The sequence below is a fragment of the Perca flavescens genome, chromosome 5, assembly GCF_004354835.1.
Source record: "Perca flavescens isolate YP-PL-M2 chromosome 5, PFLA_1.0, whole genome shotgun sequence".
Lineage (NCBI taxonomy): Eukaryota > Metazoa > Chordata > Actinopteri > Perciformes > Percidae > Perca > Perca flavescens.
In genome coordinates, this window is record NC_041335.1 from 13,594,683 (window position 1) to 13,611,146 (window position 16,464).

The 16,464-nt window shown below is 38.9% G+C and overlaps 1 protein-coding gene across 4 annotated transcripts in view; it reads right to left on the bottom strand.

Moving 5' to 3' along the window:
• The window catches only part of adam9a (ADAM metallopeptidase domain 9a), a 31,328-nt gene that overhangs the window by 10,920 nt on the left and 3,944 nt on the right, over positions 1-16,464 (bottom strand). For all 4 annotated transcript variants that reach the window (XM_028579064.1, XM_028579062.1, XM_028579063.1 and 1 more), the window contains 14 exons: positions 12,330-12,430; positions 9,334-9,392; positions 7,682-7,760; positions 5,889-5,965; positions 3,861-4,068; positions 3,700-3,765; positions 2,883-2,954; positions 2,381-2,550; positions 2,221-2,302; positions 1,892-2,025; positions 1,563-1,734; positions 1,003-1,095; positions 647-751; positions 323-413 (listed from right to left, as the gene is read on the bottom strand). In XM_028579064.1, coding sequence (XP_028434865.1) covers positions 323-413; positions 647-751; positions 1,003-1,095; positions 1,563-1,734; positions 1,892-2,025; positions 2,221-2,302; positions 2,381-2,550; positions 2,883-2,954; positions 3,700-3,765; positions 3,861-4,068; positions 5,889-5,965; positions 7,682-7,760; positions 9,334-9,392; positions 12,330-12,430 — 1,509 coding nt within the window. The remainder of the gene's footprint in view (positions 1-322; positions 414-646; positions 752-1,002; positions 1,096-1,562; positions 1,735-1,891; positions 2,026-2,220; positions 2,303-2,380; positions 2,551-2,882; positions 2,955-3,699; positions 3,766-3,860; positions 4,069-5,888; positions 5,966-7,681; positions 7,761-9,333; positions 9,393-12,329; positions 12,431-16,464) is intronic.

Consider the following 16,464-nt stretch of genomic DNA (forward strand, 5'->3'; position numbering starts at 1 on the left):
ATTAACAGAGTTAAAATAAACTTTAACAATCAACAACATGGACCTCATAAAAATGTAAAAAACATCTGTCCAATGGTTTCTAACAAATATTAAAACATTTTTTTTTTTAAAGTCAATAGAAAAGAACATTTTTGGTCCCAATTCCATTCTAAACACTGTGTACCAATTCAGACACACTAGTTTAGAGTGCTGCCCAGCACTAACATTTAAGTTAACAGTAAATGTAGCAGCATCCCCATAGACATTATTTCAGTCTTCATCATTTGTCACCTCAGAACCATAGATAAAGTCAGTGAACATATAAACAGGCAGAAGGACGTACTGGATCCAAATATGGCCTGACACTGTCCGTCGTAGTATTGGCACTTCCCGTTATAACAGTAGGCCTGCTGGTTCCTGCAAGGCTGCCCATTCTGAAACACAAAAATAATAATCTAATAATACAGTTCAGACTGCTGGGGGCTGACAGACAGGATGTAGATTGAGCCAGTCAGCAAGGATGCAAATTCCGACTTGCCGCCTGTAAAGTTTCTGTGTCAGCAGAGCAAAAATCTCTGTACAGAATGGTGGGTCTAATGTAAATCTGTAAATCAGACGGACAGAGTTGGGGTGGTTGAGGTAAAAGCTGAAATATATCAGGTCATACCTGGACAAAGACGTCGCTCTGGCAAAGGGACGAGGAGCCGTTACAGTACTCAGGTAGATCACACTCATCTGTACTGGACCGACACACCGTTCCACCTGGTAGGTACTGAACACACACACACACACACACACACACACACACACACACACACAGACACAGACACAGACACAGACACACACACACACACACACACTTTATAAATGTGCTGTAGATAATAATGTAGATATAATAATAATGTATCTAAAATATGAATTCCCAAAATATGACCTCATATCATCTAATAATAAACAGTGATTTGTATCTCTGTGTGGAGAATTGTTTGCCAACGGAGTATTGTGAAAGCTGGCTGTGTTTACCTGACATTTGTAGCAGCATTCTCCATATGCACACTGAGCTCCCGACTTGAGTCTACAGGTCTGATACTCACAGCAGGGGTCCTCCTCACACTCCTGTACAATACACACATACATATACAATATGATATAATATGTATATTATACATATATCTATTTTCATGAGATGCTGCTTGTATGATGGCAGCCATCTGACATTGCCTGTCACGCATTGTGGAATTAGTTTTGTATGTCTGAAGCTACGTTATGGCTAATCAAAAGCTCATTGCAAAAAACAAAACAGGGGTCAAGTCAAGTTACAGCTAACGCACTGAATCCCTGGCAATATTAAATTTCCTGTTTTATAGCCCCTGAAGTATTATGGGAATTGTAGTTCCAAAACTTAGAGCATGATTAGATGCCATATTGTCAGACTTAAAAAGCCCCTGAAATAAATGTTATTTACGCAACTTTACAAAATGCTCCATGTTTACGGTATATGTATATGTATGTACAAATGTGTGACATTTACATTAGTGGGACTGTTTAAGTTGAATTTATCATTGAAAAAATGATCCACAGACCTTCTGTGATCCACAGTCGCACTCCTCTCCCATGTCCACCAGTTTGTTTCCACAGTAGGGGGCGCTGTAGGCCTCGTCAGGCCGTGGGACATTCAGGAGACAGGTTCCCCCCGTCGACAAGATCATCTTCTCAAAGTCATCAGCACTACAGCTGCTGAAATTTCTGGATCCTCTGCAGAGAGGAGGAGGAGATGGCATATTTTGTAAATGTTTTCTTAAATTTTTCGGTGAATATGTGTGTGTAGGTGTATATATGATGTGTGTGTGTGTGTGTGTGTGTGTGTGTGTGTGTGTGTGTGTGTGTGTGTGTGCGTGCGTGCGTGTCTTACGTGGCTCCAGAGTTCATGATGCAGGCGGAGGTGGCGCAAGTACAGGGACGTCCGTCGTCGTGGTTCATCCCAAGGTTGTGACCAAGTTCATGAGCCACGATGGAGGCGAACGAGGGAATGTTGTTATTGGTGAACTGGAGAGAGAGACAGACAGACAAGTAGAGAGTAAAATAAAAGCCAGTATAATGGTCCCGGTTAGTCCTCTTATGTAAATGTTGCCCCTGGATTTTAAATTTACCAACTTTTCTGTATGATTTGAATGCAGCATTAATTTGTAAAGAGAAAGACAGCCAATAAAATTAAAAAGAGAGCAATAAGCAGCAGCATACCGCGTTGATCCCGCCTCCGTGGCTCCGGGAGCAGACGGTGGAGACGAATGCCATTCCTGCTGTTCCCCCAAAACTCTTTTTCCTGCAAGGACATCATCATCATCATAAATATTAAGAATACTGACTGCACGTGTGTGTGTGTGTTTGTGTGTGCACTGACAGGATGAGTTGTGCTGAGTCATGGCGGCAACGGGGAACCAGATCTTTCTCTCTCCACTGAGTAAAGCGACTCAGCACCTCTCCGGCTCCTCCGTCGGTGTTGATCAGGTTCTGCTGAGTCCAGATCTCCAGGCCAACCAGCACCACCCGAATATTTAGCTGTACGTAAATCTGAAAACACACACACACACACACACACACACACACACACACACACACACACACACACACACACACACACACACACACACACACACACACACACACACACACACACACACACACACACGTAAGTAAGTAAGTAAGTAAACAACCCAAGGTGTGGGGTGTGTAAGGTACAATTTTGAGGTACTTGTACTGAGTATTTACACTTCTACTCCACTTCTTTAATCTGACAGCTTTAGTTACATTACAAATTAAGGTTTTACACACAAAACATGTGAAGAGTTTAGTGTTAGTGTGTGTGTGTGTGTGTGTGTGTGTGTGTGTGTGTGTGTACTCACGCTGTCTATAAAGTTGGCTAGATGAACCATCTCTTCCCTCACTGCAGTCTCGTTCTTGTTCATATAATTATACTGAAAGAACAAAAATCTTTAGATCAAACATTAAGCACATGATTATGTATTTAAAAAGGAACATTCCAACATTTTCAATACATCTCAGTTTTTATCTCCGTTTGCCCTGGCCTGGACGTGTTAAGTCTAGGTCTAGGAAAAAATAAACCTTTCAATAACTCCAAAGCACTTTCTAGCATTTTACTTAATGCTAACAACAGTACAGTAGTCTAAATCCATGACGTTCCACTACAGGGATTGCTCAGGTGGCGCCCGAAATTCCGCCGGATGGCACTCTTTTCGGCTGGATGTACATTACATTACCTTCCGCTTTCTTTGTGTTGTAATTTTAAACTCCGGTTGATTTCTGAGGACTATGGTTAACTGCTCCTCAGATCTCTGCAGGGTAAATCCAGACAGCTAGCTAGACTATTTGTCCAATCTGAGATTTCTGTTGCACGACTAAAATAACCTTTTAACGAGCACATATTCCACCAAAACAAGTTTCTTCCCGAGACTATTTTGCAGAGGCACCGTGGCTCCGTCCGGCGTTTAGCACCGCCCAAGATGATGTTGATTGGTTTAAAAAAGCAACCCCAGTGGCTGTGTGAAATTAGTTACAGCTTCACACTGTTATCTTAACACAGCAGAGTTCAGACTCAGTAAGCCCCACAGTTACTAGACGTTTTTTCATTCATTGTCCAGCAAATTTTAAATGAACTTTTGAAATGTTCCAAAAAAGAAATGTGAATTAGGTGTAGGTTACCCTGTCGTTGTCGACTACCAGCAGCAGCTCCACGTAGTGAGTCTGATGGAGAATAGCTCGCTTCATCTGCAACACACAACAAGTTACTCTATATGCACCAATTAATTATTAGTGTGAGTGTGTGTGTGTGTGTGTGTGTGTGTGTGTGTGTGTACACCTACCCTGCTGTGCTGTCTATGGTGGATTTCCTCTGGTTTGTACTGAGCGTGCTCCGTGGCGTTGTTGTCATGATCACGCGGATCATCGTGGGGCGTGCCACACCCCCGGGGCTGTGATGTCACATCCTGCAGGCGGTACACCAGGTGCTGGTCAGGGGCGAAGTCTGACGGCTCGATGCCATAACTGTCGTCAGCGAGATGCAACACCCCTCTGATGAAAAGACAGACAAGTAGATAGATATTAGTTTTTTCATTCAGAGTGAGACATCAAAAACAGTAATTCTGTGTTATTCTGTGACTTGGTGTTTTAAAGTGTTAGGAACTATCAAAACTAACAAACAAACTAACTAATCGAGGCAGCAGTAGACCAGCAACTTGTGTGTTCTGCGAGGTAAAATTACTGTTTTTGTCAAAGGAGTCGGGTGGTTAGAAGAGAGCAGAGTTAACGGCCTAAGTTCTTTGTCGGAAAGGGTTGTTTGACAGCAAGGTAAACCGGTGGAAATATTCTTAATATAGCGTACACTTAATCAGATATTGATTTTTGTAGGTGGTCCTTTTTTAGGTGTCTGAAATATGTTAAGCTGCTGCCCCCGTCCACAGCAGTACATTGCTTAGCTTCCACGTCGGTACTCCTGCCAGCTTCTCCAAACTGGGGGTGTGCCAACGCCATCTACTGTAGCTCATACACTGACTATGGATAAGTACCTCATACAACCTCACTTCAAATCCCTTTCCTATCCCTTTCAGCTTCATTCAAGTTCAGCTAAAACCTTCTGTGGTGTTACAAAGAGACTATTGAAAAGTGTGTGATTAAATTTTACAAGGATATTTAAAGTCAAACTATTAATTAAGCCAGAGTGAGTGTGTATGTGTGAAGTCCACCATATTAATTACTGAGAAATCACACAGATTGAAACAGCAGGGTGGACCACACACACACACACACACACACACACACACACACACACACACACACACACACACACACACACACACACACACACACACACACACACACACACACACACACACACACACACACACACCTCCGTCTGGGAGGAGAATATAAATTAACTTTGTCCTTGAGAAAGGGGCAGAGTGTGTGTGTGTGTGTGTGTGTGTGTGTGTGTGTGTGTGTGTGTGTGTGTGTGTGTGTGTGTCAGTTCTCTTTAAAGACGACATTGTAAACGGTCAAATTTCTGCTGAAATCAAACAAAATCTATGAACCAGAGAAATAATGTGAACAATTAATGAGGTTTAATACAGAATATATTTATTACACAGCCTTGTTAAACACTTGATTCTGATCAATCATGATATTCTACCTGCTATTTCTTTTTTCTGTTGCTAAGTGTAGATCACAGGCAATAGCTCCCACTGCCTAGCTAATTGGTGCTGCTCTGCACTGCTCACTACCCGGGTCAGGCTTCCGTGGGAGAACCATGGATGTATAAAAAAGAACTATAGTTTTCGGGCCGAATGGATTAAATTCTGATAGCGAAATGAGTGATTTACAGACATCTTTTTCACCATGTAATAGGGTTGGGCAATGTCCCCAAAATTGGCAGTTGACGATGCTTACAGTAAAACGATATCATCGTCCATCAGCACAACCCTACCATGTAAGTCTATATGAAAAAGCGTTTTTGGGCCGGAGGGCATCACTTGACGGACCAGGAGTTGTAATGCCACTGTTTGGCCGCTATGTTAAATTTGCTTCAAAGCCAGGCCTAGTTTCTGGGGACCTGGGGAGATTGCTGCTCATATGAAGGTTACCGCTGATCAGCGGATCACAAATGGAGAGAGAAAGTGGGTTGGAAACGGACTCTGGAAACCTTTGATAGGATTTATATTTATATAATAATTCTTATTTGTTAAGTCTTTAAGTTACAGTTTAAGTTTATATACATAAAAAGTGCAAGTCACATGTTAAAACAATCAAATGTTGTAGAGTAATTGCTACAAATAAAAAAAACTAATTAATGAACATATAAAAAAAAATAAATCAATGTGTGTGTCTCTGTGTGTTACCTGAGGCCATTGCAGATGCTCATAGCAACAGAAGAACCCTTCATGTCCTGAACGAAGCCCTGATAGTGACAGTGGTCCTGAAACACAGAGAGAGAGACATTATACAGTGATAATCAGGCCACAGTCTCTTAGACACCAGCAGGGGGCAGACATCTGCTGTGTTCTACTAAACATCAGGTAGCATTGCCACTGTGAGCATGTTAGCATGCTGATGTTAGCATTTAGCTCAAAACACCGCTATTTCTAAGTATAGCCCATTGACTGTAAATATTTATAACATTCATATTTACACTCTATGGTAGGCTACAGCCCCACAGAGCTGCTTATCATGTTAGACTGTAACTCTCTTTATATGATGCCAATAAAGTCCTTTGGATTTAAATTAGGAACTGACTGACTCAGACTTTACAGAGTCAGAGTCCAGCGGCTGTAGATCATTATTGTGTCATCAAATCTCACACACACTGAAGACAGAGAGAGAAAATGAGAGAAATGGAAAACCTCTAGATAAAAGAGTGCAGTAGGTCAACAGACAGGAAATATCAATGCATTTAACCACCCACATGCGCGCGCACACGCACACACACACACACAAGTCCCAGGATGCCTCTCTTTCTGGGAAAAATCTTATTTCAATAAACCAGCGTCAGACACACTGAGCAGTGTGCAGCAGTTTTTTTTAGAGAAGTGGGATTAGCTTTGTAGTTTGGAGACATTTTGGTTTCTTGTTCTTGCATTTATATTATAAGTTGTAATTATTACTGAATGTTTTAGCCTGAAAATCGATTTTATCTCTGGACTGTTGGTCAGACAAAACAACATATTAGAAGACAATGCCTCAGACTTTTTTTTTTTTTACTATTTCCTGACATTTTAAACACTAAAACAATTAATCAATTATTGGAATAATCAAGTGTGGATTTCCAACATTGGTTTGTTACATAAACGTCTGCAATATTAAAGCACCAACTCTGCTTAAAATTACATTTAAGTTCTTAGATAACATTGTATTCACGTCTCTACTAAAAAAACCTGAGAAGTTCTTTACTGTTTAATATTTAACTGTCTGGTTGTTATTATTACTGCGGTGGGGCTGAAAAATGATCATTATGTGCACCTGAATGAAGCTTTTGTCAAAATATATAATAAATTTCATTTAAATTAATAAATTTTTGCCCATCTTTTCTTCTCTGTTAGTTCTTCAGTCCAGTTTATGTACGACTTCACTGACTCATCCTATCTCATGATCCCAGCTTCCTGTTCTAGTTTATTATCTGAACCTTTCATTGGTGACATCAAAAGGTCCTGTCACTTCCTGGCTGCTCAGAAAAGATGTAGTGTCAATTAAAGTGAGACAAAAATATTGTTGACAGTAAAGCGACTCATATTACTGTCACCAAACCTCAGTGTGGCTTCATTCTGACTGTTAAACATCCAATAAAGGCCACAAATCCTCAGTAAATAGATAGATAGATGTAGTCCACCGCTGACTTCTTGTCCTAATTCCCCTCAAACACAACCCGCCTTTGTGTGTGTGTGTGTGTGTGTGTGTGTACACAATATGAGGAAATATGATGTCAAATTGCAATTATTTTGACTGATGTTGCGATTGCAATATGATTCACGATATTGGAGGGAATGACCAATTTTTTGGATCATCATTCTCATTTACATTGAAACACAAATAAAAATGTATTATCATGTGTGATTTTTTCACGAATCTGTACCAAATAAAGATTTTTTGTTTTGTGTGTGTGTGTGTGTGTGTGTGTGTGTGTGTGTGTGTGTGATACCTGTACAGGTGGTCTGGATGTGATGAGTGATCCGTTCTGACTGTAGGAGAAAACAGTGAAGTCTGCAGGAAGCAGCAGTCTGCAAACAACATGTGTTTTAAATGATTGTAGCTTTGATTTCAATAAAATCAATTATCTTTATCATCAACAACATGTAAACAACAATAACACCACCAGATGCAGGAAGGTGTCAGGTTGTTTCCCCCAGGTAAAGACTGTACAGAATTACTAATTAATTAAATACCTTCAGGCTGTGTTGTTAATGTAAGCACACAACTTAACAAAATATATAACGGATTATCAGAGTTTTTATGCAGAAGGTTACATAATATATCATTAATTTTAATCATTATGTGCTAATTCACATTCGTTAAAACTGAATTCTTTTAAAAAGTAAAAAAAGAAAATACCAGTATGGAGTCAGCAAATGACAAATGTGTAAACCATTCTTTTTCTTTTCTACTTGTCTTTCTTTTTATTGTGTTCTATGCTGTGTCTGTATGTCAATTATTGTTGTTATTTTATATTTTGTATATAGTCATGTATCGGTTATTTAAAGCAGTAGAAAACAACTGATGATCCTCTTAGATTAACCTGTAGTGTCTTGGCTTGAACATTAAAAATTAAAGATTATCAGCTGTGTTTCTAGTTAGTTTTTTGCTGCTGACATCATTAACTGATGGATATGATTGGCCAATCAGCTGTGTCTGATATGATGTCATCAGACCAGATAATAATGTGCCCTAGTTCAAAATGCACACTTGGATAAATGAAGTGATTCAGTGATATAAAGTACAAACAAAATGTAGCTCATTCATTTTGTTGCTTTTCTTTTTTTAATGGGTTTGTATTCTTTTTGTTCTGATTGTGTGTTTTAATACAAAAACAGAATAAATTGGATCAGAAGACGGACATGTTTTTTTATATAGCTGTTATATTCCAGGTGCTAGTTACCAGGTACTAAATGTACTTCTTGGAAATACGGTTACATTTCTGTCAAATAATCATCTTACAGGGTTTTCATGGTCTTTATCAATGTGACATGCAGTTGAAAATGTTGGTAAAACTAGTAAGAGGAGTTAAAGGGATAGTTGTATGTAGGAAGTGGGGTTGTATGAGGTATTATCCACAGTCAGTGTATTATCTACAGTAGATGGCGGTCAGCACGCCCCCAGTTTGAAGAAGCCAAACTGATACAAAAGCAAAGCAATATACTGTATCTGTTATTTAAAGCAGTAACAAACAACTGATGATCCTCTTAAGTTGCTATGTTTCTGCAGACTTGTCCTTCGGATGAACGTCAGCAGCCTGTTACCATGTAGCTTTCCAGTTTAGACACTGAGGTTTATCAGTTTGTTCACAACGGAGAGATACCGAGAGAGAGGAGAGCAGAGTATCAGCAATGTTGATGGAAACACAGTCGGTGAGCTGGATAAGTACCTCATACAACCCCACTGAACTATGCTTTTAAGACTATTTTGTTTTTACTACTTATTAGGTGAAGAATGAACTCGCTGCTGATCAGTAAAGCATGTTGCAGTAACAGTGAAGTTACATGAACCTGCAACAGTTTACAGATGAGGAGTCAGTGTGTACACAGAGAACAGCAGGCCTACAGAACTACTGGATCATAAGATCATATCACAACTTACTTATTTCTCTTCAGATGAACAACATGATCTTTTCCATCCACACTGATGACATAAGAGACCTGAAGACAGACAGAAAGGACTTATTAATTTAATATAAATATACGATACACAAATACTGACCTTCATTAATGAACACAGTTAAATGAGCTTTTACAAAAATCAAACTTACCAAATCAAATGATTTATAAACTTTGAAAAGAAATATGTGGTCAATGGACTCTCACAAAGTGAGTGAAAGAAGCAGAGGTGGTAAAACATGATTTAAATCAGTTGTGTGGCAGCAGGTGCGGCCATCACACACACCAACAGTGTGATCAAATAATAAAGCTTTCTGCAAGTGATATAGTTAAAGTTACTGAATAAACATTTATAATAGAGCGAACATTTTAAAAGTCTGTGTGTTTGTGTGACAATAACTAATCTGATGGAGCGCAGAGCAACAATTTTGGTGAGCAGGCATATGGAAGATGCGGGACGGATTTCAAATCCACCTGTCACTCGTACTGATTTACGGAGCTCAGCGGGCAGACATGGCGCTCCACCAGAAACCCCTCTAAATGCACAGTAGGGCGCAGATTCTGAAGATTATTTTATTCTGTAACATATTCTTTCACATAGCGAGTTAGTTTAACTTAACTTAATATCGGCATAAGAAAAAAACAACCATTGATATATGATTTGACGTGATCATGGTTCTGATACAGGGGAGATCAGGGTTTGTTGTGTGAACAGGAAGCTTCAGAGAAGCTGGAAAAAAATTAAAAAAAAACTAAATTAAACTCCAAGGTCACCTGAGATATCCTCTGTGTGTGTGTGTGTGTGTGTGTGTGTGTGTGTGTTTAAGGTGAATTAGGACAGGATATCAGCGGTGGACTACATCACCCAGTTGCCAAAAGCAGCTCCTCTGTGCTCTGAACACAGTGGGGGGCAAAGGTCAACAGAGGACCAGACACACCTGCTCTGATTAATCCAACACTTACCATGACAACAAAGATTTACTCAGCTTCTCATCATAATGAGAATTTTCTACTTTTAACTAGATCCTTTTCACTTTTAAAAACATGAATATATTTTCATGTTATTATGACAAATTTATTGTTATTACACCCCATATTATTCACAAAATCCCATGTTTACCATTTATAAGCAGCATGAACACTTAATAAATTGTTTATTACACATTGTAATGTAATTATGAGAAAAAAAGCGTGTTTTGTGTTGTTTACTGTATTTATGCTAAGCTAACCATGTGCTGGCTGTAGCTTCATGAGACTGGTATCAATCTGAACATCTAACTCTCAGGCTACATCTACACTACTACGTTTTCATTTTTAAAACTTTTTTAAAATTCTTAAACAATCTATTAGCCCCCTTTCAGAACCAGTCTCCGTCCATACTAACATGTCTTTAATGCATACCAATCACGTACACTGGGCATGCGCATGCCGGTTTTTGTGCCGAGTTTTGCATCCCTGGCGAAAATTGCATCCACCTCACGGACAGCAAGGAAATTTCTACTGAGTCTAATAAAACATTGGTGACTAAAAGTTCTTATCATCATTGATAAAAAATGACAAAGAAGATTATATCGATTTTAAACAGTATTTTGCCTTAAAAATCATTAGTTTCCCTTGTGGATGCAAATTTCAGCAGAGATGCAAAACTTGGCATAACACCTGTAACAACCCTGAACACGGGAATTGCCGCAAATCGCTCAAATATTAGCTTGGCTCTGCGCATGTAGGCAGAAACAGCTGTAAGTTGTTATCCCTGTTGACAAATCACAGAAGGGCAGGTCGGGATTGATAAGCCAATCAGGAAGACACCGTGGCTGTCTGTCATCGTTTACGAAAGGTCTGTTTATGCCCATCCAGACTATAAAAGATTTAAAACTGGGTCAGCAGTGTTTCCAAATGTCTCTGTTTATAGAGCTTGGAGTGTTGTGGACGCCAGGCATAAACGTAGCAAAAGTTTTGAAACAAAAACATACATAGTGGATGTAGCCTCAAAGAGTAAGAGAATTTCTAACTACATTATAGAGTATGATAAACTGTTTATTAAGTGTTTATCACTGTTAATAAATGCTAAATAATGAGTTACAGATGAAAAGATGAAGTGTTTTTTAGATTGTGGACTCTTCAGATGTTATTTATTACTGCAGAGAATAAAAACAGACAGCGGGAGAGAATGGCTGCAGGCTGAAAACACACACACACACACACACACACACACACACACACACACACACACACACACACACACACACACTAACATCATACTTTCACACAGCGTCACTCGCTCCGATCATGCTCCCATTTCACCAGTGTGTGTGTGTGTGTGTGTGTGTGTGTGTGTGTGTGTGTGTGTGTGTGTTTTAAGGTGGTCCTGTGACATAAACTGTGTTCATACTGAACTGTTAGTAGAGAAAGTTCAGTTCCACCTTATCAGCTAATTTCTTATTAGTCTCATGTTCTTCTTGTGTGGAACCATTCTTCACTGCTGCAGCTCTATGGAGGACACTTTCAGCTGCACACCCACCCACTGTGCATTAAGCTCACTTTCTGCCTGCAGCCAGATATGCTGCTGTTAGCGAGAATGTATTTATGTTAGATATTTATTGTTGAAGATGTGTATTTGTGTAGGTTTACAATAGTACGGTGGTCCTGAGTGCTCAACGTACTGCAGATTCAGTGGTGGAAAATCTTAACCGTATGATGTCAGGGGCTGAGGACAGAGAGGGGATAGCTGGATTTTCACAAACCGTGAAGCCGTCTGTTTTGCCTTTTGTAGAAAACTAGCTTCAAAGTAAAGAGAGATAAGTAGCTGCTGGCACAGCGATGATGAGGTGAGGTCACACAGACAGGAAGTGAACCTGACTGGTCAGCCGTTTCTCTGCAGAGTTTGTTTCCTAAAGGTTAAAGGTCACACTGCAACCACAGAGAGGATAACACAAACCAGAACAACACACTTTAACTATTGTAATAAAAGCTCAGTACCTGATTTGGGGGTCTCCCGTCCACATCCCGCCTCAGCCTGCCTCCTATTGGTCGTGGGACAGTCATCTGATAGGAGGAGAGGTGTTCGGTCTGCTGAGAGTCTGCAGAAGGAAACAGACCGTTCACACACAGCTGAGGAACATTGATACTCATCTCACTGAGCACAAAACAGTTGTCAGTAGGGGTGTAAGGAAAAAAAAAATCCATACACAAGTATCGCGATATTTTATTTTGCAATACTGTATCGATTTTCAAAAAGGCAATATCGATTTTTTTTTTTTTAAACGTTCAAAAATGTTCATGCTAGACAGTGGTTCACGTTTATGTTGTGTTTAAACCCCCTAACGCTAGATGGCTATGCTGAGACGCACCACTAGTGTCCTTGCCTGACAGTGCCTAGCAGTGCCTGACTTTTTGCTAGAAGCTAACAACGTAGCTATGGCTGAACTTTGGCCTACTTTAGCATATAAAGATTTGCTCACTAAGAACCTGTGAACCACAATCCCAAACTGCCAGTTTGATTTTCTGTGTGCTGAATTGTTTACCTAGAGTAAACTTCATTGACTTTTATGCACATCATGTCTTTTTTTAAATATTAGTTTTTCTAAAATTATACTTTAAAAAAATCCCAATATATCGCCTTATGCACAGTATCGAAATATATTGCAATATACTGAATCCTGACCCATATCGTATCGCATCGCCAGATTCTTGCCAATACACAGCCCTAGTTGTCAGACAAATCTAGTGAAGTAAAGTGACATAAGACATGAATAATCTTACTGAAACTTATGTTTAAAAAAAAAAAACACATCCTGAGGAAGTTTGTCACCTCTCAATCAGATCAGACACCCCTCCACCAATCAGAAGGCTCACTCAGAGAGGTAACCATGACAACAGTAATGGTGAACTGAAAGTCACTTGTTAGCCAACTTTTGAAACTGAAACAGTATTGAGCAAGAGTATGTAATGTAATCCTTCAGGGCAATTATCACCGTCCGTGTACGTCCACTAAAGTGCTGTGTTTGCCAATGTTTGTCAGTCTCAGATTATTATCATAAGTGTCTGACTGTATTATGGAAAGATGGAGAAGTCTTGTTCAAAATCTTGAGAGGTGACTTGTTTACGTAGGACAGAGATAGAAACAATCGCTCTACCCATGTACCACCCCTCCCTTAAACCCAATTTCTCAGGCCATTATACTGTACTTCAGATGGATGGAAACACACTTACTGCTGATGTTGAGTTTGACACAGGAAGAGTTAGTGGATGAAAATAAAATGTTTGTATATCATTTTGTGATAATCTAAAAATAAAACATGAAGTAACAAGATGCCCTCTCTCCCTGTTCTTCGTCTTCTTTCGGTTACATAAAGTCTTTGTGTACACATCACTGCCAGCTTAGCTGTGTTTGTTTGTCTCATTTCATGGGGTGAATAAACCCGATGTGATTGGGTATATGCGCGTTTCTGTGTGTGGCCCTTTATTTAGCTCTCAGTAACACCTGTCTGTCTGTCTGTGTACAGTATGTAGAGAAATATAAAGAATAAACTTTATGGAAATATGAAGAAATGGTGGCAAAATCCTAAAGCAAATCAACTGATTTCTTTAAGAAAACAGAGAAATGTAAAAACAAAATCAAAGAGAAATCTAATCTGCTCTTAGTAACGCCTGTCTGTCCGTCTGTCTGTCTGTCACAAAGCGCAATGGATTTTTGCACAAAATGATCCTATGACCATATACAACTTGAAGTAGTTTCACTGCATAATTACTTTACAGGGAAAGTCAGCTCAAATGATATTGTAAGACACTGAAAATGTCCACATTAAATCTTTTCATTCAGAGGTTTGCAGTAATGTTAAATGTAATCCTGTTCAGGATGCCCCTGACTATGACCCTGTAACATTTGAAGTTATTGTACAGTTTAAGAAAACAAATTGGTGCATGTCATTTTAAAAGTTACATGCACCAGTTAACCTGCAGCCAGAGACACTGAACACTGGTCCAAACTAAGGTTAATGCCCAAAGTCAGATCGTTTGGTTTGATATTATAATCAACAGGGTATATTTGCATTTTATGAGACGTTCTTGTATATTTATTCTAACATTTTTACAGATTAGAAGATAATCAGATTATTTTCTGCATCAGTGTGTAAATGAAAAAGAAATACTGCTTGATTGTTATACTTGATCCTGCTCTCTGTTGGTCTGACACCCAGTTAACCCCTGGTGATCAGACAAGATCTGTCTAATCTAATTAACTCTCGCTTCATCTGTGCACTCTCTTTTCTACCAACAAACCAGACAAACTGTGACAAAAGCCAGTCAAGGGATCGTAAAGACAATCATTGAGAAATCCTAAAAACACCTGTTCAGGAGGAAATGATCCGACCCAGCCCGGCTGTCAAACTGGGGAATTGATAACAACACACAGGCCAAAACACAGACAGAAATTCTGTCACGGAACGGAAATTTCAAAAGGAGAAAATACTGGCATTAGCATTGTTGTCAGAAAAGACAGTATTTCAACTTGGCATGTTTCGTTAATATATGATGACGCATTGGGGTCATTTTTGGATTTATTACAGTAAATATATTACATATTGGACCTTTAACAAAATCTGTATAAATATGAAAGTGAAAACTTTAAAAAACAAATCAGGAGAAATCTAAATAAATCTTAAAAAGAACTGAAATGGAAATCAGAGAGAAAATCTACATAACACTAAGAAAAGTTTTCAGAAATCTTAAAGGAAATCGAGAAAGATCTTAAAAAGAAAATGCATAAGAAAATCATGATAAACTTTTGAAAGAACTTTAAAGAAAAAATGGTCTCTAAGAAAATCAAGATGAATCTTGAAAACAGTTTAGAGAAATCTAAAAAAAAGTCTAAAGAAATCTTACAAAACTCCTAAATATAATTTTAGAACACTAGGACACCCTTTCTAATCCTAGCGCTTGAATGCTACGCAGGGCAGGTCTTACCAAGAAAAGCAGTTGAGATTCATGATAGCATGTTACTGATGCCTATGTGTTTTTAAAACAGCAACCCATGCAGATAGGTTGGTGATGCCCGGACACACATATCCGATCTGACAGTGCAGACAGTCTGTCTCTTAAAGATCTGATTTGAGAAACAAAATTGGATTTGAAGGCAGTCGGAACATAGCCAAAGACAACCTACAGAAACAAAAAGTAGGAGAATCATTTTTTCACCTTTCCATCCTGAAAGAGAAAGTCCAGCTCTGGATGTGATGTGAATCAGCCAAGTGGGTTAATTTGTTCTAACAACTGAAACTTGACCTGACTTTCACACACACTCACACTCACACTCACACAATCAGAAGACAACTGAAACCAACACCTGACGTCTTTAACTTTAAGGTTGTTTGTTCTCAAAACCAACGGAGCCCTCCAAACATCATTATGGTTTAGCTCTAAAAAAAATAAAAAAAAGAATTCTCATAATATCTTTGATGTTCTGACTAAATAACAATCTGTCAAACTGAAACTCTGCAGTCTGTACGAACAGACGGAGAATTATATTGACAGAACTGCAGTATAGTAATGAAATCTTATCTAAAGCTTCTTTCAATTCAGAGACAGAGATCAGACATTCTCACACTGTAAAAACGGACTCATCATCAGAGCTCCTGAGTGATTTCATCTTCAGTCCAAACATTATATGAACTTTCTTGAAAATGGTAGACTATATTCAGCATATTCCAGTCAGTAACTCAGCAAAAGCGCACTACTGTAAAGGAAAGGTGTGCGGCTGGATTTATAAAACATTTGCTAAACTGATATAAATGTACAAGCTCAGGAGAACTGCTCCTGTCTGGCTGTCGATTTAGGGTCCTAAAGGCCAGCACTGGACACATTATTATTTATATAATTATTTGCTGCTTCCTGCACATTTGTACTATTGTATATTTTTTAATGGTGTGCTGTGTTATGTAATTTGTGCGTACCTATCTGTACTTGGGATAAGCCAAAGACAAATTTCCAATGAGGTAGACAATAAAGTCAATCTAATCTAGTATCCACATATTTATGGGTTTTTGTTCTTTTTGTTGAAGAACCTCTTGAGGTAGAGCTTGGCAATATATCGATATTATATTGATATTGTGATATG